The sequence below is a fragment of the Pempheris klunzingeri genome, chromosome 23 (genome assembly GCF_042242105.1).
Source record: "Pempheris klunzingeri isolate RE-2024b chromosome 23, fPemKlu1.hap1, whole genome shotgun sequence".
In the NCBI taxonomy this organism is placed as follows: Eukaryota; Metazoa; Chordata; class Actinopteri; order Acropomatiformes; family Pempheridae; genus Pempheris; species Pempheris klunzingeri.
In genome coordinates, this window is record NC_092034.1 from 16,918,438 (window position 1) to 16,945,770 (window position 27,333).

General features: G+C 46.6%; 2 protein-coding genes across 2 annotated transcripts in view; both read right to left on the reverse strand.

Moving 5' to 3' along the window:
* ehbp1l1a (EH domain binding protein 1-like 1a) overlaps positions 1-14,214 on the reverse strand; it is a 38,190-nt gene extending 23,976 nt beyond the window's left edge. Inside the window, exons 1-11 of the mRNA XM_070854995.1 lie at positions 13,973-14,214; positions 6,497-6,554; positions 6,225-6,320; positions 6,068-6,121; positions 5,750-5,928; positions 5,433-5,572; positions 3,992-4,051; positions 3,332-3,556; positions 1,846-2,031; positions 662-880; positions 380-523 (exon numbers count right to left, since the gene is read on the reverse strand). Coding sequence (XP_070711096.1) covers positions 380-523; positions 662-880; positions 1,846-2,031; positions 3,332-3,556; positions 3,992-4,051; positions 5,433-5,572; positions 5,750-5,928; positions 6,068-6,121; positions 6,225-6,320; positions 6,497-6,554; positions 13,973-14,076 — 1,465 coding nt within the window. The 5' untranslated portion in view covers positions 14,077-14,214. The remainder of the gene's footprint in view (positions 1-379; positions 524-661; positions 881-1,845; positions 2,032-3,331; positions 3,557-3,991; positions 4,052-5,432; positions 5,573-5,749; positions 5,929-6,067; positions 6,122-6,224; positions 6,321-6,496; positions 6,555-13,972) is intronic.
* Positions 14,215-24,692: 10,478 nt separating this feature from the next.
* kcnk7 (potassium channel, subfamily K, member 7) lies at positions 24,693-27,242 on the reverse strand. Its single transcript, XM_070855256.1, has 3 exons — positions 26,906-27,242; positions 25,496-25,891; positions 24,693-24,982 (listed from the first exon to the last, which is right to left on the reverse strand). Exons 1-3 carry the CDS (start codon positions 27,240-27,242, stop codon positions 24,693-24,695), a joined length of 1,023 nt encoding a protein of 340 aa, XP_070711357.1.
* Between the last annotated feature and the right edge of the window lie 91 nt (positions 27,243-27,333).

Consider the following 27,333-nt stretch of genomic DNA (forward strand, 5'->3'; position numbering starts at 1 on the left):
ATGTGATTATAATTGCAGTTGTATCGATGAGTACTTCTTTTTACCTCTTACACATCTATATACATATCTCTGACACATATACATAATAAGGTGCAAGTCTGGATGAGGCTTTAAACAATGAAAAGACCAAAACCAACAAAGTTTCATCGCTCAAAATAACTTCTCTGCCCCGTTTGATCCAATGCCTTTGCTTGGGTCTTGTTGGACTATATAGATGGGCTAAACTAAAATGCCAAGTCAGTAAGGATCAATCAAAGGCTTGTACTAGTGGTTTAGATGAGAACAGAGCAAATGAATGAAAGGAAACAGGAGTGCAGCAGGGAGGCTGAATACAGGGAGGGTGTCAGGCATGAGTAGGGTAAAAGTAGACCAGCATTACATGGCATCTCTATTCTCTGCTTTTTCTGCAGCACTGCAGGCTCTCCAGGATCACTGGCAGAGAGGTGCAGAAACTTAGGAGAGAGGCCAGGCTGTGCTAGAGGGGCCTGAGATTTAGGAGGTCTCCATTCACTCTGCCAGGAAGCTGGAAAAAAAGAAGGAGAGGGAAACACATGGAGGAACAGAGGGAGAACCACAGGTAAAGGTATATTATCAGGTGTGTGAGTTGACAGGTGTGAATTAGCCTCTTGACAGGATAAAACACCTCCTCCTGTCCCGGTACCTGTCTCAGGGGCAGATGGAAGACTGGTGGGCCTGGTGAGGGCAGAGCCTGACTCCCCCACAAAGGTGACGTGAGCTTTGTGCTGTCTGACAGAAGGAGGCGGTGGAGGTATAGGAGGGAAGGAGCTGAGAGGGGCTGAAGAAGATGAAGAGGAGGAGGAGAAGGAGGAGACTGAAGAGAAGGAAGGAACATTCTGTGCTCTGCAAACACTGGGACGGGCTACGAGAGAAAGATGCAGAGAATTTTCAAAAAAACAGCGAATGGTGGTACAATGGTGAAACAAACTAAGACTGATGCTGCATCAAAACTGGTATTTCAAGAGGTTTGGCCACGGTTTGGACAAGCTGCAAAAAAGTTACAGAAAAGCTGGTGATCAGTGACTTCGCCAGCCATACGGAAACGTACTGCAGGCACAGCTGGAACTAGTCAACATTAATCAACATGAGTTGGCCACGCCAGCGTGGAATCATGGGTCACAGCAAAGCATGCACCTCTAAAAGGGACTGCAGTTCTATTAGCACTTCCTGACATTAGTCAAACTTGGTTTCTGTTAACTGTGACCGCAGTCCTTCCTTCACCTTAACCAATTGGCGCAACCAATTTACGCAAAGTGTTTCTGGGCCTCAACTGAGCCAAACATTCCTCTTTTTCTATCTGGGATTTGTAACAGTTTGGTAGGGCAATGACATACAGCTTCACGGCCTCAACCTGTCAATGGGGGTGCAGGGATTTATTAATCTATCATGGAGTACTTGTTGGCATTTTGTTTCATGCAGAAATGAGTTAGTGGCTATGCTTGGTTAAAATGGACTTTGTTTCAAACCATGATTATCTTATGATAAATAAGCGCAATTTAAATAGCTATCAAATACAACATGACACATAATAACTGTGTAAATGTCATGCGGGGCCACTTGACTAATGTGATGTGATCATACAATGACAAACACCAAAGGAAAAGCTCCCATGTAAACCTGCATGCTGATGTGAACAGGACTTTCTTTGGCATTTACAAACTGAAAGCTGAGAGATGAGAGAAATGTCTGGCTTTTCTTTTGCACGTGAATGCAGCATTAGCCCTTACAGCAAATCAAAACCAATAAACAGCATCATGTGTACTATACTCTGGATAGTCTTCAGCTACCCCAGTGTCAGTCACAATTTTGAACTGAATTATGTAATACCTGTTTGTGAGGTATCAAAGGAAGCAGGAGGATGGAGAGATGGGGCAGGCGGTGAAGAGGAGAGAGAAGAGGTAGAGAAGGCTTTGGAAGGGGTGAAGGCAGAGAAGGTGGCGAGGGCCTCCAAGCCCTCAGCTGGAGAGGAGTCACTATGGAAGCTATGGGGCCTTCGAGGAGCTGAAATGGCCACTACGAAGACAACACATACAGGAAGGTGAGAGGAAAGACGGCAGCAGGGGGGCAAACCAAAAGACAGACACAGAAAAAAGGCAGCTTTGTTGTTAGACAGTATGATTGGTTTTACACTTGTGTTCGAAATAAAATGTGGGTAGTGATGTCGATCAATCAATCAGTCTTTCTATAAAGTGCAAATTAATATCAAACGTTATTTTTTTCATAAAGAGCAGGTCATTAATGAATTCAAAATTAAGGATTCAATAATCTCCACGTCTCTAAAACCACAAACCATTCAAGGTGTTGGTGGGTGTATGCTTTTGGACAGAACAAGGCTAACAACATCCAGCTCTCTACTTACCACCACAAATTAGTATTTCCCAAAATGTTGAACTATTTTTTAAAGGTTCTCATGGGATGAGTAAAGAACGAGGACATTGAAATAAAATCTAAAATTGTGTTTGAACCTATACGGGCAGATTTACAGAAGCTGTACAGTAAAGGCCCAGCTTGCAGTCAACTTGTATAGTAAATCTGAACTGAAGGGTTGTGCTGTGGTTTGTGGTTTGTGGGAAGGTAACGGCCAGAAGAAATAAAGGGAAAACAGGATGAATGAAATATCAGCCATACCAACTGGGTTCCAGCCATTGAGGCCTGCATTGTACCTCCGTACAGTTAGCCTATGTACATGTTATCTATATAGTGCCAATCCATAACAGGGTTATCTGAAGACTCTTTCCATAAAGAGCAGGTCTAGACCAAACTCTTAAATTAAGAGTGAGACCCAACGATTCAGGAATTCAACATTAAGGATTCAAGAATCCCCACATGAGCAGCATCAGATATTATATTGAGTTACACATGAGCCTTCAAAGCTACAGTCAGATCTAATCAGTCTCATGCTAAAATATCACTCATAGCTAAAACAGAGACTTTCCCTTACAAACCATAACTCAGGAAACAACAAACTGCACCGGCCTGGCAACTGTCGTGTCTGGATATGGATGGAGAGAAGCCAGAAGCATTTCTGCATACACATTTACTGTGACAAAGGACTGCTGCTGTGCAAATGGAACTATTCATTTCAGAAATGAAATGGATACTGGTGGACTAAATGATTATTGGTCTTGGTGAGGCCTCAAACGAGGGCATTCAGTTAATTGCATTATGTAATTTTCATTCCCTTGTTGTAGCTGGATTCATCGGCACAGCAGAAAGATTATATACTATATTACTATATGACTATATGACACATGTTTTCAAGCTTAAAGAGACGGGAGCGTAGACTGGATGAGGAATATCTGTGGAGCGATACCTGATCCAGCACTGGGCTGGAAGATTCTGGGAAGTGCAGGAGGGTGAGCGCGTGTAAAGGCTGGCAATGAGTAGGCATAGGGGGAGGGCCGAGCCTGCTGGGTAGTGCTCGGTGGTCGGGTGCATAAAGAGGATGGAACAGAGGGGTCGGGCAGAGGCGGATGGGATGGGACCGAGATGGTGGAAGAAATGCCAGAGGACGTTTTCCAATCCATCTCTGAGGTTACTAGGTGAAAGATAAGAAATGGAACAAAAAGACGAGGTGAAAGGAATTAAAGAAAAGAAGAATGAGTCGAGGGGGTAGGGGGGCATGAAAGACTAAATAAAGATGTGGGAAAGAGGTTGTGCGGCATATTTGGGGAACGAAATGAGGAAAGCTCATGCTTTCCTCATTTCGTTCCCCAAATATGTGAGGAGAGGAGAAAAGGGGAAGTGAAAAGAAGAGGAACGAGATGAAAGAGTGATAGTACTGACATGTGTGTTCATAGCAATAATACTACTAATAAGACTACGAAGAACACAACAACAGAACACTACAACAGAGGTTCTCCACACAAAAAGCTCTAGTTCTGTTATCTTCATGTCTCTAAAGTGGCCAATGAGGGGGACACCCAGGACCAAACAGGAAGCTGGAGGAGCAAACTGGGGAACACAAAGTTACCTGTGGGACCTGCTTCAATGGCAGGCCTCCAAGCCAGATCATGCGCTCTTGTAGTAGAAGCTGTTATGGAAAGAAAAAGGAAGGGTTCAGTGGGAAGGGGACAAAAGAGGAAGCAGCGGAGAAATAAAAAGGGGAGAGGGGACGTCCTTGTCTGACTCCTCACAGCTAACACAGAGTCCAGGATGACAGCAGGAGCTCTGGGGTCTTTTCCAGGATGGGTTGTACTGATCCATTACTAAGTCTAGCGCAGCAACACTTTCTTTAGAACACACCTCAGGTGTTGGTGTCTACGTGAGACATCAGAGCACAAGCATGACATGACATGACAGTATTTCCATTTACAGTGATGCTGAGTAGAAGTGATTATATCAGCGGTGGCTCCTTAATGTTAGTCCTCAGAGGAACAGAACCAACGGGATGAATAAATCCACTGTGTAACATATTAGTGTTTCTGTAGTCCCAATAATTCCAACAGAGTGAGACTTCTTCCCTCCAGTCCAGCGCTTTATTCAGGAGGCACACACTCCATTTAAACTTTCACTCAAATCAATCATTTAAGTTGATCAGCTTCACAGTTTTAAGTCACAAGCCTCAGTATTTGGATCAAGTACTGCTACTTACTGAAACAGTATTGCACATCTACTGCTCTGAATGGACCTAATACAGAAGAACTTAAAACACGATCTGGACTCTTTGCATTCAGTGGCAGCAGTTTTACTCTTTAGCAATAATAATGAATAAAGAAGCATCATTGCTGTTCAATGACTTTTTGTGTTTGCCTCAGCCTCCTGGAAACAGGGGCCACGATGACCCTCTACGACAGGGATCCTCAGAGCGTTGAGCGTGCAGCCTCAAGCACCCATAAGTATAAAATATGTATTTATAATAAATGTTCCCTTTTGTAAAATGAGCTTTCTTTGATGTGGTTGAAAGTACGACAGCATTTTATAAGCAGCCTCTGAGCCTGTGTCCGTGGCTTCGCCCTCACCCTCACCCTCACCCTCACCCTCCTGTCTGACCGTTAGAAGTGACAGATTGTGTTTAACTTTATCGCAATGTATTCAAACTTCATACTTTCAGTTCCACTCAAATGTCAAGAGAATATTGTCGTGATCTCTTCCGTATGTTACTGAGGCTATAAACAGTCCATTAAATAGTGTCCATTAAAGAATGTGTCTTTGAAGGTGTGGGGGATGGGGCTACATCAGCCTGCTCAGATGTAGATGGGCCCTAAAAAGTCTGGGAACCGCTGCCCTCGGGCACCATGGGTCTCTCCATGGGTCTCTCCCACGCTCTGTGCTCTGTATATTAGTGGGCCAAACATTAGGTAGTAGTGCAGGTGTCACCTTAGACCCCTTAAAATCATCATCATCATCAGTTTATCACATGCTTTAGTGGCAGACACAGTTTTACCAAACAGAGATCACTGCCCCAGTCTTACCAGTGACATGAGCAGCTTGTCCAGGTCCAAAGCTGACCCTCCGCTCCACTTCTTCATCACTGTCATTAAAGTCATCCAGATTTCCAATGTCACTCTGTTTCATACTCATTAGACTGGCCAAACTCTGCATGTCCTCATCTCTGTGGAGACACAGCATGTCCAACAGCATCAGTGTTGGCCTTCAAAATACTGGCGCATTGGTTCAGCCCTTATTTCAACTACTGACTCCACCCCCGGGATAAAAGCATGTGGCTTTAAACGAGGCTCTTCCTGCTCTCGGTCAGTGATAACGGTGCGGTGCTGAGGCGGTGACTTACGTGGCCTTTCCCTCTTTGAGAAAGATACAAGACATGTTGAGTTTCAGCGTGGCTTCCACCACTTTGACAGACAGCGGTTTGAGCTTCAGTGTTACGTCATACTGGGCCGGCGTTGCACTGGCAAACTTCTTCATATTGACATCCGCTGATGCCAACACCTTCCTGCGGCCTTTTGTCTCCTGATGAATAAAACAACGACAGTGAAGTCCAGTCACATACTCCTCAGAACATATTGTCCATCTGAGTTTTCCAGCTAAAACTAATTTGAATTCATTAAACAAAATCAAAACTTAGATCGGACAGATACGACAGACTCACGCTTTCAATGACAAAAGTCCAGTCCTTGTCTTCAAACTCCTCTGCAGCGGGCTCCTGTTCACAGACACAGAATAGCTTGGTGCCATTTCCCATCCACATGAATAACTAGGTCATGCATTTTCAAATCATTTCTCAGCCACAGGGACTGATTTCATACCTTGAAGAGAGTGACAGTGATGTCTAAACTCTCTGGAACCTGCCAAACCACCAGGCTTCGGTAGGGGTTTTTAATCCCTGGCTGCCAGCTGTGGAGCTGACACACAAGAAAGCACAAACAAAGGATTGAAGCTCCGAAGTGTTGCCAGTTCTCTGTGGACAGTGTTTTAGCCTCATCAGAAAGCACAAATGACATCTTATAGCCTTTTTGTCCAGGAGCCCTGTGGAGACCACTGGTTACTCTGAATGTCATTCTTCTTTCTGCTTTATTACCTTTGTGCTGTGACGTCTGCTCCTCCTGATCCACACCACTCTCAGTTTGTCTGGCTGCCTGCAATCACAGCAGAGCACATTAACATTTTAGTCTTTCTATCATGCCAATCTACACATACTTCATGATCACAATCAGCCATCACTGCCTACTGTATACCAGCATGAATGTACATATGGAGGAGAAGGTGACATGGAAAGAACTCCAACCATCTTCTTCGATATTTCGAGTAATATCATACACATGTGACAACTAGTGGACTAATGGGTTGAATTAATGACATCTGATAGCTGTTGAGATCAAAACCACAAATATCTTCCTGATGGTGACGCTAATGGAAAAGTCAGATGATCTCCGGGGGGGGTTTCACTCTGTGCAGACCACAGTTATAGTTGCTGATGTGGTGGAGTGAGCCACAGTGCCCCCAGAGGCCTACTGGGGCCACAAGAGCCCACTTCTTTCCCAGAAGTGATGGATTCAAGGCCCCTCAAGCGAAACACTGCGACACATGTTGCAGTCACATTTCAGACATTTAGCTTCTTCTGTGTCCCTGTTGGCTTTCTGTTCTTGCACGTGTCGTCTCACGGCTGCTTTAAGGCTGCATCTACCCAGTGTCACCACAGCCACCATCAAACTGTCATCTCACTTTGCCTTATCTGAGGAGGAGCACAGGCCTTGTCAAAAACAAGCCAAAAAGCACACAGCATACACACAAGCCCATCTGTGTGCTTTCAAACGGTGAGGAGACGAGCTCAGCCAAAATAAAAATCTTGTGACTGTGAGCCAGAAGTCAGTGATAGAGGGTCAGTGTCCTGAGGATGAACTGGAGGAGCATACTGGAAACACCCTATAGGGGCAGTGACTGAGAGATGCTGGAATTTGTACTGTGATGAAAACACGTTAGAATAATAACATGTCCATTTCCAAGCACAGTTTGCCAGACTTCTACACCACACCTGGTGCTTTTTCTCATCGAGTGGATAATAAAGCAGTCAGCAGACTGTTGGAAGCTGTTTGCCTTGTGATCCAGCAAAGGGTACTCCAGACTACAGCAGTACATGCTTTATTCATCCTCCAGGGGAAATTCTGGTATCCAGTAGCTCACACAGTCAAACTGACAGACAATAAAATGGACAAATGATTGATAAAAGACATTAAAAGTCAGTGATCCAGTGAAGCCAGTCAGTGAGCCGGGGGGGCAAGGGTAGAGTAGTAATAGAGGACGCTAGGCAACGAGGCCGTCCTGAGCAGAAGATCACACCAGCGAAGCCTCTGAGGAGCAGCGTGTCAACTATTTTGGCTTCTACACTGTAGAAGGCAAAGTAACTAACAAAGACAGCGCTGGTTGTCCACTTTGTACCGAGCAGCTGTCGTACTCCACAGCGACAACAAACCTGATCTCACACGACAGTGTAGGACCTCGCCTGACTGCCCACTGTTGGCCACGCTCAGCTTCAGCGCTGCATCGCCACAAGCTCACAGAAATGCCATCGAAAGAGATAAAGATTTCTACGAAATGGTATGCAGCCCATCGGTGCTGTTTGAGGAGAGGTTTCAGGGTCTGATGATGGAACTGGAGCCACGATATCAGATTCAAAGAGTGTGAAACACAGTGAGCGGTGGCTGTCACATAAAGATGTGACCATGTGTCTGTGCTATGAGCTGCTGTCTCATCCTGTGGTGCAGTCTGTGTCTTCCTGTGTGCTGTCACACAGGAAGACACAGACTGCACTGCGCTCCAGCTGTGGTATCACTTGTCTACAGCGGAACATGTTTTACAAATAAATGTTTTTAAATGGTGTGTATTTGTACAGCGCCTTTCTCCTCATTTCGACTACTCAAAGCACTTTTACATCACATCCTCATTCACACATCCTTCATCCAGGAGGAATCTAAGCTGGAGGAGACTGTTCTATCACACACATTCACACACTGAAGCTGCTTCAGGAGCAAGTTGGGGTTGTGTCTTGCACAAGGACACGTTGACATGCTGACTCATAGGAGCCGGGGATCGACCTTCCGATTGAGGGACGACCCACTCTACCTCTGAGCCACAGCCGCCATTTTTACTTATTTTACTTTAGCACAAGGCCACCTTGTTTTCTAATCTGCTACCACTTGGCCTGTTAGAGTTTTGTTACTGTGTATTTATTTTCAAGTGCATCCGTTAGGAGGAGCTATAAACTCTCTGTAGCTCACTTAGTTTCTAGTTCTTCCCTTCAAGTAATGATCTGGATTTTAAATTCATTTCTGTTGATTCCCTGTCTACCACTGAATGAGTCCACACACTGCTGACTGATGAGAGTACAAGACAGGACTATTTCTGACGGACGTTGCTGCCGCGTCAAGCAACACAGAGCAGATGAGGCAGGAGGAAGTCAGACAAACAAACGGCAAAGAGAACCCGCTCAGTTTTTATAATAAGACTTCCAGCAGCACATCAGTATTATTTTCTAATGGGGGGGCACCAGGCCAGACATCAGCTGGTCAGAGGGTTTTTAACACTGCGGACGACCAGAGGTTCACCTTGGATGTGGAGAAACACTCTGACTTTGACTTTAGCTGCTGTCTGTAGCTGCAGCACAACAAAGCAGGAAATACATCCAAGAACCACATTTAAAGAAGATGTTTGATCCTGTTAGAAGCTCCAACATCCAACTAAATCTGAGCAGGAACACTGATCAGCAGGAAAAACACTTCTGAAATGCTCAAGTTGTGCTGAGGAAGCGCAGACATGTTTCAGGGTTAGAGTGAGCTCCAAAAACTCGCCTGCAGTTGCTGCTTATCACCACAGGGGCCGCCAAAGAGAGCCTCCATCCATCACAGCTTGCTGACTGGCTTCATGCTTTAACTTTAACTACTGCGCAGTGAGGGGTTTTACTATCCACATTTCACATGTCCTCACTTTTAATACATTTTTAAGAAACTTAATAAACTACCACACTGTTGGTTTGTTTCCATCCTGACTGAATGTCTGACTTTTCAAGCTTCTTGAAAGATCCAGTGATCAAATCTCAGTGATTACTCTGGTGAGTACAGTTTTACCATATCTGATAGAAATCAAGCTACGAGGAGATAAGAGGAACCATAATTATAAATAAAAGAATAAGTCATATTCATTAATATGAAATTGACAATCATCAACCACTGTAAAGAGTGCAGTGGTGACACGGCGGTGGGGGCAGTGTGTCTGGCCCTCCTGCCCATGCTCCATGACTCTCATAACCAGCATGTGCACTGGTGAAAACAGTTGTGAGAGCAGAGAACGTCACAGAGGCCTAACAGTAATCCCACAGCTGTCCCAGAGCTGACCTCCAGCATTTCAGTGTGGACACCAGCGGTTTACAAAGAGCAGCCTCTCAAGACAGAAGTCATGTGACACACGCTCACATCAGAGCTGGTCGCCGCACACAGCTCTATCTTCATCGGTTTGATTGTTTGACCCCCCCATATGTGGGGACACTGGGGGGTTGTGGGGAAGGCTGCTGACTAGTGTCCTGAGACCGTCTACGCTCTCTGATATGTTTGCCGATCAGTTCAGGGAGACGGGCCGTCCAGCTGATCCACATTTCACACATTCCTGTCATAGACAGCAGAGAACACAGCCGTACTCACTGTGGTGTCAGTGTTCACATCTTTAGCATGATTAGCCCTGTTTTGGGGGTGGGAGGGGGGGGGGCCCTGTCATTAGGTGACATTCACTCTTCTTTTTTTGGACCTGTTAAGGTGGGGAACTTTAATGTGATGTCAGACTCTCCTTCATTTGACTGAGGCGTCATGCAGGAGACCCTTTTCCCACAATACAATACAAGGTGTTGTCTTCCTGCAACACACTTATGTGCAAGTGCACATTCCTGTTAAGATTCCTCTTTGTGCAACATGACCATTGTGATTACGCTGTTCACGTGGCAACCAACGAAACACTGGATATCATCTCCTGAAGGGTACCACATTTCTGGTTTATCGGAGCTTCTCTGTACTGTGCTGTCACTGCATTCTAATTCAGTTAATCTTGTTTTATACTACAATGCTACGTCTCATCACATTAAAACCTACACTAGCACTCCGAGCTCTTACTTTCTTTTAGCGACTGTCTTGTTTTTCCCACAGTTTAGTGACTTTAGTCTAACTTAGCTAAGCAGTCAGTGATGGCTTCTCTCTCTCTCTATCTCTCTATCTCTCTCCTACAACCGCTGGCTGTCGAGGTGGTGCCCAGCATACTGTGGGCTTCATAGATAACCGGCGTGCTTCCTCTGAGTAATATTATCAGGAAACACTCATTCATTTCCACTGTTATGCAGATGATACCCATAACAACATAACTGCTCTGGATGGCATTACTCTGGCCTCCAGCTCCACTGGGAGGAATCTGGAGTTATCTTTGATCAGGATTTCTCCTTTAACTTTTTCCATCTACATAATATTACTAAAATCAGACCCATCCTGTCTATGAATGATGCAGAAAAACTTCCAGGTTGGATTATTTCTGTTCCTTATTATCAGGCTGCTCCAATAAGTCCTTAAAGACTCTCCAGCTGGTCCAGAACGCTGCTGCTCCTGTTCTCATGAGAACTAAGAGAAGAGACCATATTTCTCCTGTACTGGCTTCTCTTCATTGGCTTCCAGTAAAATCTAGAATAGAGTTTAAAATCCTTCTCCTCACCTACAAGGTTCTTAATGTTCAGGCTCCATCATATCTTAAAGAGCTCATAGTACCGTACTACCCTACTAGAGCACTGTGCTCCCAGACTGCAGGTCTACTGGTGGTTCCTAAAGTCCTCTAAAGTAGTGATGGAGCCAGAGCTTTCAGCTATCAGGCTCCTCTCCTGTGGAACCTCCTTCCAGTCTGGGTTGGGGGGGCAGACTTAGACTTAGCAAGCTTAGACTGCCGCTTTTCTCATCTCTCTCTCTCTCTCTCTCTCTCTCTCTCTCTCTCTCTCTGTGTGGAGCCAGGCTAGCTGTTTCCCCCTGGTTCCAGTCTCTATGCTAAGCTAAGCTAACCACATCCTGACTGCAGCTCTCACAGAAAGCAGAAGCAGAAAGCACTTACCCCTTCAACACTGTTATCAGCATCATCAACACTGTCAGTTAGATGTTCCCTGGTCTAAATTAAAGACCAGTGAACATGAATATGGAATATATAAAAAAAACATACATGATGATATCGTATCATTCAGTTCCTCTTAAATCATTTCAGTGTCATTCTGTTTTCACTTCGTCTCCCCAACACACACACACACACACACACACACACACCTGGCTGACGGCGTGACTAAGTTACTAAGTTAGCTACTACCACTCTGTGGTTAAAACTCTCATGACGGATGAGACACCTGAACAGTTCGCTCTCCGGTGTGGGTGTGGGTGTGGGTGTGGGTGTGGGTGTGTTTAGGCTTCATTAAACAGACGGTGCTGCACAGCCAACAACACTCAGCCTGTCCACACGTCTCTTCCTGCTGGCCCAGCTCACCGTGGGATGAGAGATGATGAGTTTCTGTGTGATTCATTTGCCAAAAAAGGGACAAATTACACAATAAAGGACTACTAGCAACATTAGTATTATCATTAACATTCCAGTATTTCTTTAGATATCTTGGTAATATGGCTGTTATGAATTCTTTTGGCCTCGGTGGTCGTGCGGTGAGCGTCTGACATGGTGACTGGTCCGCTGAACCAGTCACACACACACACACACACTGTGTATGTGCTCCTGGGCTGTCGAGTGCTCTGAGAGCATCGCGTGATGATGTCAGAAGTGTGAACAAGTACAGACACGCTCCACGGGGAGCTGCTCTGCTTAATGCCGTCATGCCAGTATAAAGCTCCTGTGGCTTTCAGCCCAGTGGAAACCCCACAGTGTAAACAGCCGGGGGGGCCTCGAGGTCTGGACTTGCAATGAAGCCCAGAGACACCGTACGATCTGTTCACTTCTATGAAACTCAATCACTGCACATAATATGATATGAGGCGCGCTGATGGGACGCCACAGCTAAACCGTACCTTCCTACAGCACAACAACAACCGTGGACATGTGAGAGACTACATATCCATTAGAGGGCCACGACTCAAAATGTTAGGAGGGAGCCCGGCGATGAGGACCGTGGAGGCTGCTGCAGGTCAGTCACCCACATCGCTTCTCTTTCCACACACTTGTTTCTTCACTGTTACGACCCAGGTCACATTCTGTCTGCCTCAGCCCCGTTCTGTGTCTCTGTTTTCAGTGTTCTGAGTTGCAGGCGGTGGCTGCTGATTGGCAGAGGCCCTGATAGCGCCTACTTTAAAATGGCCCCTGCTGAGAAGCTCCACTCCTTCTCCTTCCTGGCTCCCAACTGGACCCTGCTGTGCCACCTAGTGTTTCTGGGACGACTTAGAATCAACTACTGTCTAGGGTGGTGATGTAGATGTAGACTAACAGCATTCCCAGGTCTTCTCTGCATCCGCTGTGGGTCGTCTTTGAGTCACTTTCATTGTGTGACGCTGTAACATTCAAAACTGGCATATTCATTAACGGTTGTGCCGAGCAGGACATTTTACAGCTGAACGATAAACTACAGAATGATGATTCCCGTCACTGATCAGCTGATCCCTGTGAGCACCTTCCGAGGCGTCAGCCTGGACACACTGGCCCCAACCCTACCGGCTGGCCCCCGGTACAACGTCAGTAAACACCAGACATGTTACATAGAAGTAATTACTGGTGAAGAACGGCTGTCTGGACCCTACACATCTTCCATGTGACATCATGTTGCTGTGTGCCTCAGACCGTCCCAGGACACACGGGGGTGGGCCGCTGGGCAGGCGGGGGCCACAGCGCTGGAGACGCACACTGACTGAGTAACGCTGAGGGAATTAAAGGAAGGCCTGTAGCACCGAGACTGAAGCAGCAGCTCACACTGACTGACAACACCCCCACACACACATCAGGGCGGGGGCACTGTCCTCCAGGCCCTCAGCGTCCCACTTTTTAATGTTGGCGTTCCCCAGACGCTGGGGGCCTGAGCGAGCTCTCCTGTGGTCTCTCATCCCCCTAGGCCACATAGTCTAGGGGGGCTATGTGGCCTAGGGGGGGACCCGTCAAAGGTGTCAGTGGTGGGTGGGGTGGCACTGGATGGGTGATGCCACTGCTTTAAAATGTGGGCCACAGCCAGGTGGTGCTGATGGGGGGGACGAGCACAGTCTGCTGTTTCCACCCTCTCTGACACACCACTGGGGGGGGCACCGGAGGTCTGGAGGCTGGAGCGGGTCAGTGTGGAGGACCGAGGGTTCCTCCACATCAGCCCTGAGGTGTGGCCCCCCCTCCCTCCGGGCGCACCACCGCACCGACGGCCCGAGAACAGGTTACATCAGATTCAGAGCGTCGGTGAGCTCAGCACCGACTCAAAGCCATTTTGTTCTGTGGCGTACATGAGAAACATGGTGAGAACTGTGAATGGAGTTCAGCATCACTTCCTCCAACAAGTGGACAGACGGTCACTCACCATTTCTCGGTACATTCAATCAGCAGCTCCTGAAAAGAGGCAGCGAACTGGAACTTGGCCGCTTTCTTTCCGACCCGCTGGAGCCGCTTCCACACCGAAGTCATGGTTAGAGAGAGCTGCCACAGACCGGAGAACCGACAGCCACACGGCCCCCAGACAGCCCCTCTCCCCCCGGCGGTGAGACACACTGACTGACTGACTGACAGAGACAGACGGACAGAGAGAGGGAGAGAGAGAGACAGGCCCCAGCGTCCTCCCCGCAGACAGGACACCAAACAAACACACGCCCCAACTTATCGCCACAGTCAAGCTCACTGACATGAACCGGAACACAGAGGACTAAGAATTTCAAAATAAAACTCTTGTTGGCTGGATGTTCTCAGGAGTGATTAGACTGTTATGACCAGAAGCATTTTTACATGCCACATAATTTACGTTGTCCCGTACAAAGATCTTTTTCTTAGATGATTGGAAAACCATAAACTAAATAACTCTACGCACCATACACATATTTTACTTTGTTTCTCCCAAAATGTCAACCCACTGTCTGCTAACACAGATTCTTTTAACAAATATCAATCTGCTGGTCTAAAAGTAGTGACATTTAAACATGCTGAGTTTGAGAGTGCAAGAGGGCTTCAATCAAATACAGGTATATACTGGTGATGGACTCTGTGTGTGTGTTGTGTGTGTGTGTGTGTGTGTGTGTGTGTGTGTGTGTGTGTGTGTGTGTGTGTGTGTGTGTGTGTGTGTGTGTGTGTGTGGACAGCTGGTGCAGCCTCGGTACGCTGTGCCCCTTCAGAGCTTCCCTAAGCTGTAAATCAAAGAAGAGAGATGTGCCTGCAGGTTGAAGCTCTTCTTCATGACCTGAAAAGAACGTAACCCATCTGTATCATAAATGTCACACAAGAAATGGATCCCCCTGTTTTCCCACAGGGAGGAGGCGACAGGCCCCCCCGCCCCTCGTCACCAGACCCAAAAATCAGGGACTGGAGATGTCAACAGCAGGAAACACTACAGACCTTTCTAAGTTAAGTTATTTTATAATCTCAACAGATAACTAAAATAATAATCGAATTGGACATGCTTTCTGCTTGAAGGTCAACACTTCCTGTTTCACCACAGTTTATCTTGTCTGACTTGACACAGCTGAGATTATTATTAGGCAATTTATTGTTCTTTACAAGTCACACCCACACTGACTTCATATTGGATAGGATCACCTAATATGAAGATGTGTTTTGTTAAAGTCGCCTGCACTTCAAAATAAAGGCAATAACTGAAATAGGAATAAAAAGGTTTCAACAGAAAGAACAGCCGTGTGTCACAGCGTCCGCTTGGGTTACTTAGCTGACAGCCACAGGCTTCTGTAGGTGCCTCAGAGACTGTCACCATGCCTTTTCACCAGGGCTTGGCTATTAGGGGTACAGACAAACAGATCCTTTGCTTTGATATATTAATAACAGATGCAAAGCGTTTCTCCCTGACTGCTGCAGATGACTTGTCTCAGAGACACAGAGAGGACTGTAGTAACATGCAACAGATGCAGGCCTGTGCAAAGGACAGCAGCAGTGATCTGCGAGTTCCCATGAAGCTGTGTTTGGGGATGTTATCAAGGGCCCAACACAAAATAGAAATTACCTGCGAGCCTGTTGGGGAAAGTTTCTCCCTGTCATGAGTCCCCTCAGCTGGAGGGACTTTTCCAGTTTAGCCCAGAGTCTATTTATATTCTGTCACTGACACATCGAGCAGCTGAGAATATAATGTAGCCTCCAAGAACACTCACACCCAGATAAATACCCCAGTCACGAGCTGAATGACAAAGATCGCGTGTTGCATCATTATTATGTTTTCAAAGTCTCTTAATAGAATTATATAACAGGTTTTGATACATCATAGTGGCAATCCTTCATGTCTTTGGCCAGCTGGGGGCAGCACAGCAAGCTACTGACATATTATCGCCTTATAAAGTTATTATGTGTTAGCAAACAGTTGCTTATGAACACATGCAGTGGGCGCGGAGTGACATTAATATTCATGTGCAGTGGTGTTTTTGTCCTCCTAATGATCTAAGTCCAGTATTCGCTCTCTTAGCTCTGGTTTTGGCCTCCACCACCTCCCGACATGTCTCCTCAGCACAACAACATGTGCTGAGGCTGAGCAGGTACAGTGCATTTAATGAAGTCTTTTTGACCACTTTAACACTTCATTCAGCATCCACAGACCAGTCATACACTCATAAACACACTCACACACTGAAGCACACTGGTCTGCCGGTCAGTGGACTGTCTGCTCCACCTGCTGCCTCCTGGAAATGATTCGGGTGAGACTGAACCTAACGGTAAAGCCTAAAACCAAAACAGTCAGCTTAAAGAACATAAAACCTTGTGTTGAGCTGAGGGGAACTGCTGCGACACCTTTCACATTATAATCTGTCATGTGATTCATTGTTACTAAAAAAATATTGATTAGTGCACCTTTAAAACCTTTAATTAGACACCGACTTGAGTGGAGGAAACCTGTCACTCCTGTAATAAGTCCCTTGTGTGATATCTCTACTGTAAAACTGAGAATAACGCATAGGTATGATTGTGATGGTCACATTCACATAGTATGTTCTAAGTAGGAAAGTTTACTGGAAATCCTTTTCTAGTGGCTCTAGCAGGCAGCTGTAGCTCAGAGGTAAAGCAGCTTGTCCACCAATCAGAAGATCAGCGGTTCGAGTCACACGCTGACTGTACAGTGAACACACACTGAGCCCCAGCATGCTCCTGAAGCTGTGCTTACACTTGTGAGTGTGTGACGAAGAACAGTCTCCTCCGACTTAGATTCCTCCTGTGTGAAGTGAGTGGGTGAGTGTGAGCGTTAAAGCGCTCTGAGAGGTTGAAAAGTCTAGAAAGGTGCTATGAGAGCACAGTCTATTTACTGTCAATGTAACCTCAGTGTTTGATCGCAGTATTGTTGAGAAGTGAGTCACACTCTGAATGTGTTCTTATCTGCTTCCAAACATTCAACATTCATCACAGGGAGGAACGTTTACATTAGTAATGGTTATCATGCATTACAGAAACATGACTTTTGTCTTGGAGCTGCATAAGGAAGCAGTCTGGGCTGCCTGCTTCTCTCACACTACATGTACTGATGTTATCACACAGCACAATGATCATTCATTTCTACACTATATGAATGTCAGCCACATCACTACAAATACATGAATGATGATTGTTATCATAAACTGAAGATAGAAATAGTTTCCCTTTGCCTTTAACATGAAGGGCCCAAATACGAGGGCAGAAACCCACATTTTCAGGCATCTACGAAACAATACAACTATATCAGCAGAAAAGAAGGTCGATATTGGACAAATCTGCAAACTCCCAGATTTCATTAAATGACAACATGTTTTTACATCCAGTGCCAATGTTTATACAACTCTTGCTTGCTGGAGTATATGTGCATGGCATCTATGGTATGTTAAACATTGGGGAAAGATTGTAGTCAGGTCAAATAAACTATGGTTCAGGACAACTAAGCTACTCATTAAAGCTTGGGGAGACTTCACAGTTACACGAAATAAAAAGTAGAATGTTAATTGAAAGTCTTTGGTCTCCTGCATGAAAGTGAGACACACTAAAGACCTGCCCTTGGTGCAGAATCATCCAAGACAGATGTGATTCTAAGGGATACTTGGCTGAGCTCAATACAACAGATAAATAATATGGTCAAGAGGTCAGACTAAATACTTCTGGGCCAAGTATTGAACCTTGTGGGACCCCACCTGACACATGATCAGAGAAGAAACGCCACAGAAAAAACCAACAGCGACTGCATTGGTGTGATGGTATTATCACCTTTATATATACTGAGAACCAAACTGAAAGAGGAAATGCTGCCAAGTCAACCCCACCTTGTGACAATGTGGTATGTTGTCATGTGCTGGTATGTAAACTGTACACGCACCAATGTTCTGCACAAATGAAGTTCCTAAGGGATAAATAAAGTTCTTTGAATTGGATTGAATTGAATCATAGTATTGACAGCAGGACAGCACTGGATCAGATGTATTGTTGATAATAATGATTATTATTTATAGAGCACTTTTCTAGGAACTTAAAGACACTTTATAAAAGGTTAAAAATACACGTTAAAAGCATGACAACAATAACACATTAAATTATACGTTAAAAGCAGTTCTGAAGAGGTGAGTTTTGATAAAAAGGCATCAGCTCCACATACTTAAAGTCTCACACTGTGATCCCAGTACATACTGTCCCAGCCTCCATCTGTTGCTAAGTGATCCTTCCAGCTCACAGCCAGTCCCTGGTGTTTCCGTTATGGGACTGACCATCCCTGTACGTGGCTCTCCATCCTCCCTGTCCTCCCACAGTTTACTCTGCAGGCACACAGGGAAACAGCTGCATTTGGGTGGGTAGAAACAAAGCGAGCATGAAGGAAGAGCAGAGGGGAGTCACCACATGTGGGAATGACAGTTTTTTGTTTTTTTTTTAAAGTTGGTGATTTGCCAGAGCTCCATCACTGTGAAGTTATGTTTATCTGGGAAACTATTCTGGGAATTGTATTTCCTGGTTCCTGCGGTTCAGTGATAGCTCTTCATGTGCAAACCAATGGGCTGTGTCACATTAAAATGGAGTTTTCCCTGAAAAGGAACCTAATGGTTAATGGATATAGCCCTCCATCGCTCCATTGCGACACACACCTGCAGGGACGTAGGGCTGAGAGTGTGGCATGGGGAGGGGCGGTGGCAGAAAAGATTTTGGAGATTACAAGGCAGCTTTGTTTTTATGTTGATCCACCAGTTCAGGGTTTACAGGGATGGGGAGAGGGTCATAGTGGTGAAGTCATTCCTAAACAATCCTCTTCCTGTCTAAAGGCCAGCACCAGTGGGTTTGCATCCTGTTTTAGTCCCAGAAGTTGCAATGTAAGTGAGCTGTGTGTTAGTGACAGACAGCGTGTCTATATCACGAATTGCATTTCTGACACACAGACGGAATTGTGATAACACTGGGGGCTCAGCGCAGTCTTTTTCTACACTATATGAGGATTCTTCATTGATTCTTCATTTTCCTCAGGTTACATCTAGCACTTACTGAAGGACACATCCTCTGTACTGCCTCTGGAAATTTGGCCATCTTAAAAACCCAAGTAGTTTACATTTTACAGTTAGACACAGATTAGTAGACTGTATGCCACTGATACACCACTCACAATCAACAAATGACAACTCTTACTGTCATCATGTCCTTGTCAAAGTGTCCCTGGGCAGGACACAGAACCCCAAATTGCTCCAGACTGTGAAAGTGTGTGACTGAGAAGTCAATTCAAACCCAATGATATTCCTTCTGTGTCGTGTTACAGCACTGTGAGGGGTTGAAAAGGCTAGAAAGGCGCTATACAAGTCTACTTCATTTACCATGTAACCCAGAGTCGCCTACCTACAATCCCATAGAGGGTGTGTCTTAATGTCTTTTCAACCGAGAGATCAGTGAATGGAGGATGCTGTGCTAATGGACTCTGGAGCTGATGAGAATGATTGACACAGTGCTGGTCAGACAACTCTGTACCCAAGAGCTACCCTAAGCCATGCAGGACATCGCTCTCAATGGCCAACCTCTTGCTAGGATAAAATATTTCACGAAACCTGTTTCACTCCTAATTTCTGGCAATCACAGTGAAAAGATCTCATTGCATCTGATACACTTCCCAGGTTCTCATCATTTTAGGCAATGCCTGGTTGGTCAAATGTAACCCCCAAATTGACTGGGCCACTACCACCATGCTGAGGTGGAGCCCCCTCTGTTTCTCACTGTCCATCCAGGGGTCCAACGCACCTTGGCCAGTCTCAAATGATTAAATCCCTCAGCTGTCCATCCTCAGGTGCCCCGGACTCTTCAGAGAATACATCCCACCTTTCACGTCTCCTGTTTCAAAGCAATTCGTTCCAGCACACTTGCCCCACATGCAAACCCTCCACAGTCAAGAAGACTCTCAAGTGTCATTGCTGAGGGCCGGGCTTCCAGTATTTGGACTGGGTGGGCTATGGCCCTGAGGAGAGATCTTGGGTCTTTGTCAGGGACATCTTTGACCCCACCCTCATCGTTGACTTAAATCGCCTGCACCCAGACCAGCCCAGTAGGACGTTGAGGCGTCTACTGCTGGAGCCTCTTGCTCCTAATCCCCACCCTCCTGTGCACACTCCTCTGCTCATTCTCTCATCAGCACCTGCCAGATTTTCCTGCCAAAACACCATCCACACCGACTGCCACTACTCCTGTATTGTCTGTCAACCAATCAGCTGCCAGCCTGCCAGACACCTGTTGCTGTTTAGCTCACTATCACACAGTACTTGTACATGTCCGTTTGCCTTTACTCTTTGCCAGATTGTAGTTTGTGCTCCTGCCTGCTGGACCTGTGCCTGTTACCTGACTTGTATCACTGCCTGATGTTTTTGTACCTCTGCTGGTTGTCTGAGTTTTGGATTTCTCCTCACCTACAAGGTTCTTAATGTTCAGGCTCCATCATATCTTAAAGAGCTCATAGTACCGTACTACCCCACTAGAGCACTGTGCTCCCAGACTGCAGGCCTACTGGTGGTTCCTAAAGTCCTCTAAAGTAGTGATGGAGCCAGAGCTTTCAGCTATCAGGCTCCTCTCCTGTGGAACCTCCTTCCAGTTTGGGTTGGGGGGGCAGACACCCTCTCTACATTTAAGAGTAGACTAAAAACCTTCCTTAGTGATAAAGCCTATAGTTTAGGGCTGGATCAGGCCTTGGACCAGCCCCTAGTTATACTGCTATAGGCTTAGACTGGTGGGGGACTCCCATGATGCACTGGGCTCCTCTCTCCTCCTCTTCCTCTCTATCCTGATGCTTCATGTCTCTTTAATGTCTGTTACTAACTTGGTATCTTCCCCGGAGCCTTTCTGTGCTTTTCCCATCTCTCAGGTTCCTGTGGATCCTGGTCCTGGTTCTCCTGCTGTGGTTCTCTGGTTCCTGTGGATCCTGGTCCTGGTTCTCCTGCTGTGGTTCTCAGGTTCCTGTGGATCCTGGTCCTGGTTCTCCTGCTGTGGTTCTCTGGTTCCTGTGGATCCTGGTCCTGGTTCTCCTGCTGTGGTTCTCTGGTTTCTGTGGATCCTGGCCCTGGTTCTCCTGCTTCATGAATCACTCATGTTCCTATTTCTGCAGTTGTTATTGTTACTAGTGTTGTTGCTCTGCGTCTCACTTGATTACAGAGCTTGGTCATGAGGTGGTGTGAAAAAAATAAAGATTGCTTGGTTGATTGATTGGTCCCACTGATGAGCACCATAAGCCAGTATATGAGCAGCAGCATACCATAATAATATAGCACTGAAATAAATGCTGTGTACCATAAGCCATCATCCTATCTCCGTTTCACTCTGAATCAAACATGGTAGTGTTTTTAAAGCAACAAATAAAGAGCTGTGTATTATATGTGGTACTCAACAACAAACACACTGTATTACAGACCAGAGGTGTAGCCACAAACAATTATTATTTTCCTGGCAGTGTGGAGGAGGCGCTCTGTTCAAATCACCATGCCAGGAGAGAAAACAGAAATGGTCCATTGAACAAGATGAATAATAAAATGTGGGAAAAATGAAATAATCTGGAAATTGAATGATAAATGAATCAGTACACAGTAACCTGAAGACCACAGTGCTTTCTAACTCTCCTGGTGTTCATCAGAAACATCTGAGGGAACAGGACATTTACAGTCAACGTGGACTTACTTACCAGCGCACGAGTAATCAGACCCCTGCCTGCCGGTATCATAGCCACAGTTGTAAATATAGCCTGGCTAAGCCAAACACCTGTGAGCCGTCTGTCAGCGGCAGCAATAGGCCACAACATTAATAAGGTCACAGAACCTCATGTTGTCCCGGCAGCCATAATGCATGAAGAGCCCAGCTGTTTTGGATAGTAAAAAATGGATTCTTCTGTTTAAAGGATATTTTAACTTTACATATTTTGGGTTCAAATGATTGGTGGGTACAAACAGGAATGGTTCCAGTACATAACCTCCATACTGGTTACCCTTAAGGGTCGTCAGGGCCGGAGCCAATCCCAGCGGAAGTTGGATCCACCCTGGACCGGTCACAGCGCTGACACTTGGAGACAGACAACCATTCACACTCCAATGAACCTCACCTGCACGTCTTTGGACGGCGGGAGGAAGCACCCGCAGGTGAACATGAGAAAGCTGCTCACACACAAAGGCCTGGCTGGCCAGCGAGCCCCTCCTTGGACCTGTGAGTGTCGACCTCTACACCACACTGATCTGGTCATGTCACCACCGTTTTCTCAGCAAAATATCTGGCTACATGCTCCTCTATGTCCACCATGGTGTCTGTCTGCTGATCATCATCAGAGCTCTGACACTGAAAGCCTCTGCTGCTGGAAACCAGGCTGACGAGAGCCTTCACCTCACCGTGGTTGTCACATATTATTGATATTGCAGGTTTACTTGTTCATTGCTTTGATTAATGATACCAACATAGTCACTGTGTACATCAGTCGTCACAGAAACATAGCTCTCTTCCCCTGAGTCATGTGACCTCTGTGTCTCACAGCCCGTGCTGGGACAACAGCTGGCCGTGGTATTTGCCACAGCGGTTGGGCCGGCTCTGAGAAGGCTCGTGTGTCTGGTGACCGGCCATCACAAGGTTGTCATGTCATGCTATCGGTCATCAGACTGTCTCTGTTAGACAGAATGAACCCTGAACAGTCAAAGACGCCCTTTCGCTTTCTGACACCCACAACAGGGTGACTGGAGAGACACAAACTCAGTCATTGTACTTGTCTAATGGTTTAAACCGTGACAGTGAATCAGGATCGTCTGTTTGAATCATTCTTTAAAGTGAGAAGTCAAACAAGGGAATTTACAGTGCTGTATTAAAGCTGTAGCTTTATGCCAACTCTTTATGAATGTAACATCTAATGGGCGACACAGGCGACACAGGCGAGCCCCACCTGAGCTCCTGACAAAGGTCTGATGCTGCGTCTTTAACTAGATGCTGAAACTAAAGCGGTTACCTTCCTCTTTTTCATCACTGTTTCATTATGAAATGATTCATCGTCACAGACATTAACTACAAAAACAGCAGCAGCAAGAAAAAGTACTATAAGATACTACATTTCTCCTCCCTCGGTGTCTTACATGTCTGACACAAAATGCCAGATAGAATCGAGCGGGACGCCGCCCTGAATGTTTCAACACGATGAAACGGCGCCCTCTAGTTTGTCTGTAATAAACACTAACAACCAACTGTCGCTCCACTATCTGTCTTTGTAATGTTGACTCATTAGTGTCTAACCTCAGTGCTTTCACTGGGTACGTCAAGGAGGCGGCCGAACAACGCTGGTGACCTCATACAATGTGTGTGTGTGTGTGTGTGTGTGTGTGTGTGTGTGTGTGGCTAAGGAGGGGTGAGAGCTGGCAGTACCAGGCTCAAACTCCTAGTCCTCTGTGCCTTGTGCAAACACAGTCCCAGTAGGAGAACACACTCCAGGCCTCTGTGACTGCTCCAAATACAGCAGCCTAAATGTGCAGCTCCACAGCAGAGTCTGTGGCTGAAGACTCAGAGTCAGAGAAGTGGGAGAATAACGTGCTGGTGAGGAGTTCGACGGCCGTGAGCTGAGCAGAGCTCTGCTGCAGGCTGTGGCCTTTAAAGTGGGGGGGCATGCAGCTTAGATGATTGATGATGGTCCGTACTCACGTAGCACCTTTCTAGACTTTTCGTCGGCACACTAAATTCACATTCACACACCCTTCATACACTGATGACAGGAGCTACTGCTCAGCTCCACCGCTGAGCCACAGCGCCTCACGACACCCCGCAGTTACAGGCAGCAATAACTTTCCCTACTGGGCACCGAGCCCCCACCGGTGACTCCGACTGTCCTACCAGTAAAACCTTAAAGGACACTCACTCTCTCAACTCTCCCCAAGTTCTTAGGTTTCACTCACACTAACACACTGGTACTTCTGCTACTACCTTCAAACTGGAGTCACTCGTTCCCCTCTGAGATTTTAAAGCTTTCTTTGTTGATTCTTCTAACTTTTTCATCTAACTGCCTCTTTAATTCTTGTTATTTTTGGGAATATTGCTCGTTCTCTTAATCTCAGTGAGACTAAATAAAGATTAAATAAAAGAAAAAACTAAAATTGCCATTACACCAGAAGGTGGGGGGACAGAAAGTCACAAGAGAACTAATGCTTAGTGTCCAAACTCACCACTCTAACACCACTCCTACTGCTTATTAATGTTACTGTTAACTAACAGATTCACTAAATCAGCTTCATAAGGATGGAATATGCACATTCTCAGCTCATTCGGCCAAACACAATGAATGGATGCAGCTTTAGAGGGCTCTGACACTTACACTTAAATAAAATGAAGCAAACAGCAAAGTAAAACTGAAAAAGAATAGCTACAGGCATGCCTCACTGTGAGGAAACACACTGCTTCTTTTTGTAGAGTATGTCCAGAGTGGGATGAGGAATGAGAAAAGTCAGAGTCTGTGTGCAAAGCATCTTGGTCCTGGTGCTCACACATAAGGAATCATTCCTTTCCACAGTTTGATATTCAAAGCACATGCAGACAGAACACATTTCCCTCCACTGGGCTGGTGGCACGGCATCCAGAGAGGATCAGAATATCTAAACCCTGCAGACTTGGAGGTCTCAGGGCGACGGCCCGACGGCAGCCTGTCTGTGGCCGGCAGGTGGTCGTGGTTCTGCGGGGGGGTGCGGCAGCGGGCCGGTCTGAGAGGAGGAGATGGTGCAGATGAACTGGGAGTACTGAGGATCCTCCTCACACTTGTCTTCACTCAGTGTCAGCTCGCTGAGACGGAACCCCTCCAGCTCCGTGTACTGCGGACCAGTGAGGAGCCTCGTCACCACGCAGACCTGGGGAACCTGCAGGAGGGTGTCCTTAAAGGTGACCATCAGCACCAGGCCTACCAGCAGGTAACCTGAGGAGAGAGGGGAGAGTTTCCAGGTGGATGTCCAGTCTGTCAACAGGCAGGTAAATACTGGTCCAGTAGGGTTCAGGTTCTACGGCTGCTGAGTCTTTGTCAGCTTCTTGTTTTACCTGTTCACCAAAACACATTCAAGGTGCTCTTCCATGACGGTTTTAAACTTTAGACTCTGCTTGTGCTTCACATATTAAAGAGCTGTGATTCTAAACTAAAGGTCGTGCTAACTAGAGGGCCTGACATGTGTACAGGTGGGTCACAGTGAGCGAGCAGGGGGGAGCCAGTGCAGTCCAACACGTATAAACACCAGTATGGTGGTATTATAAAGTAGGAAGGAAGTGTTACTTGGCCGTGATATAAAGTGGCTTCTCTCTTTCATTTACAAGCTCTGAGACGTCCCCATGAGCTCCATCTTGTTAGTGCCCTGCAGGAGGACATGGCTGCAGCTCGGTGACGAACACACCGCACACATAACGTAACGCAGTACAGTCACATGATCCTTTCACTTACATGTGGTGAAGAGCTGGAGTGTCTCCTGGGCCGCTGGGCCCCAGGTCTGCCCCAGAGAGTTCCCTCCCTGACCGACTGTGCTCAGGGTGACGAAGCAGAAGAAGAGAGCGTCCAGGAAGCTCCAGCTGGGCTCCAGCACACAGACCAGCAGGGCGGGGAGGAGGAAGAGGAGGGAGAGGACAAGCGCCGAGAGGAGGCCGGCGTGGAGCAGGGCGGCCCGGTTGTAGGACAAACCCCAGTGAGTGCGCAGGTGGTGGAGCGGCGCGTGGCTGACGACAGGCAGGAGGAGGTTGGAGAGGAGGCTGAGGAGGAACAGGGTGAGGGGGATCCCCAGGGTGCAGTAGAAGATACAGAAGAGCTTGGCCTCATCTGATTTGGGGGTGTAGGAGTCAGAGCCTGAGGAGCAACAGAGAGAGGAGGTCTACAGGCAGGAAGGCAGCACACCCAACATTTTGGCAATGAAAGATGAAACCTCAACATCTCCAGGCGCCAAGCTCTGCAGCAAAAGGTTCGTTTTTCACTCATCAAATGTCAGCAAGTGACATGAAAACAGATGAAAACCTCAGAAGGTCAGAGTAGAACCAACAGGCAGCACTCACATTCAACAAGTCTGACCTCACAACAAAAACTACTGACATGATTAATCCAGTCTAAATTCTCAGTCTCATCAGTATGTGGCACGTGTGAGACATTTAATACCACAATTATGTGTATTCATCACAAGAGTACAGCAAAATGTACAAGAATCTCCCAAGTCAAAGTGCTCACTATTCTAAGTAGAGTTAATTATCACTGCTACAGCTGCATTAACACTCTGAACTTATTTACAGGCCTGCTGATGGGTATCTGGACCTAAAGCACACCCTACAGAGTCTGTAAAGAACCAAACAGCTGATCCTCAGCATCTCAGACCCAGAAGGTCGGGGGTTCGATCCCCAGCTCCTATGGGTCAACATGTCAAAGTGTCCTTGGGTAAGACACTGAACCCCAACCTGCTCCTGAAGCAGCTTCAGTGTGTGAATGAGTATGAAAGAATAGTCTCCTCCAAATGACATCCCTCCTGTATGAATGATGTGTGAATGAGGATGTGATGTAAAGAGCTTTGAGTAGTTGAAATAACTAGAAAGGCTCTAAGACAAATACAGACCATGTACCAGTCTCTCTTTGGTGTATTTGTTGTTGTTTTTTATATTAAATACATATTTATATATTTTATATTTCCAACTGGCCAAAATCCCCCCCCTACCTGTTAGTTCCAGACCTCTATGTCATGTTGTTGGAGACATGACAGGCAGTGAGGAAACATGTTGCACAAGGTTACTTCTGTAAATGTGGAAGTTATCAGTGAAGCTAAATACCAAAGGAAGCTGCTGGATCCAGGTTGCCCAGTGAGGACCTGCTGCATCTTACCCATGGTGGTGAGGGTGGCGATGACAAAGTAGAGCGAAGCGGTGAAGTCGCAGCGTGGCTCATCAGCGTCGGCCTTCAGAACAGCCACCCCAGCGCGGTGGGCCGACAGAGCTTTGTGCAGCAGCTCGCTCAGCCTGCCCTCCTCCACGCACGGGTTCTCCTGCAGGAAGGAGCCTCGCAGCTCCTCCAGCTCTCCTCTCAGCTGCCTCTCCAGCGGCTGCTCCACAGCCGTGAACACCACGGCGCCTAGCACCATCAACAGCAGGTAGCACAGAGCCAGGCAGGCGAACGCGTGGACCTGGCAGAACAGTCCCGCTGAGGACGCGAGCCGGGCCATTGTTGGGTCTGACTGCAGGCTGCAACCAGACACCGAGAGCGAGTCGGCCTTTAAATATTTAGACAGGTGAAGCAGCTCCCAGACTCACCGA

What these genes read in the sequence shown, in the direction of transcription:
- kcnk7 (XM_070855256.1), bottom strand. Translation starts at nt 27,242, where the DNA reads ATGGCCCGGCTCGCGTCCTCAGCGGGACTGTTCTGCCAGGTCCACGCG. An exon ending in CGCCACCCTCACCACCATGG is followed by an intron (nt 25,892 to 26,905) that starts GTAAGATGCAGC and finishes GTTGCTCCTCAG; the next exon opens with GCTCTGACTCCTACACCCCC. An exon ending in ACTCCAGCTCTTCACCACAT is followed by an intron (nt 24,983 to 25,495) that starts GTAAGTGAAAGG and finishes CTCTCTCCTCAG; the next exon opens with GTTACCTGCTGGTAGGCCTG.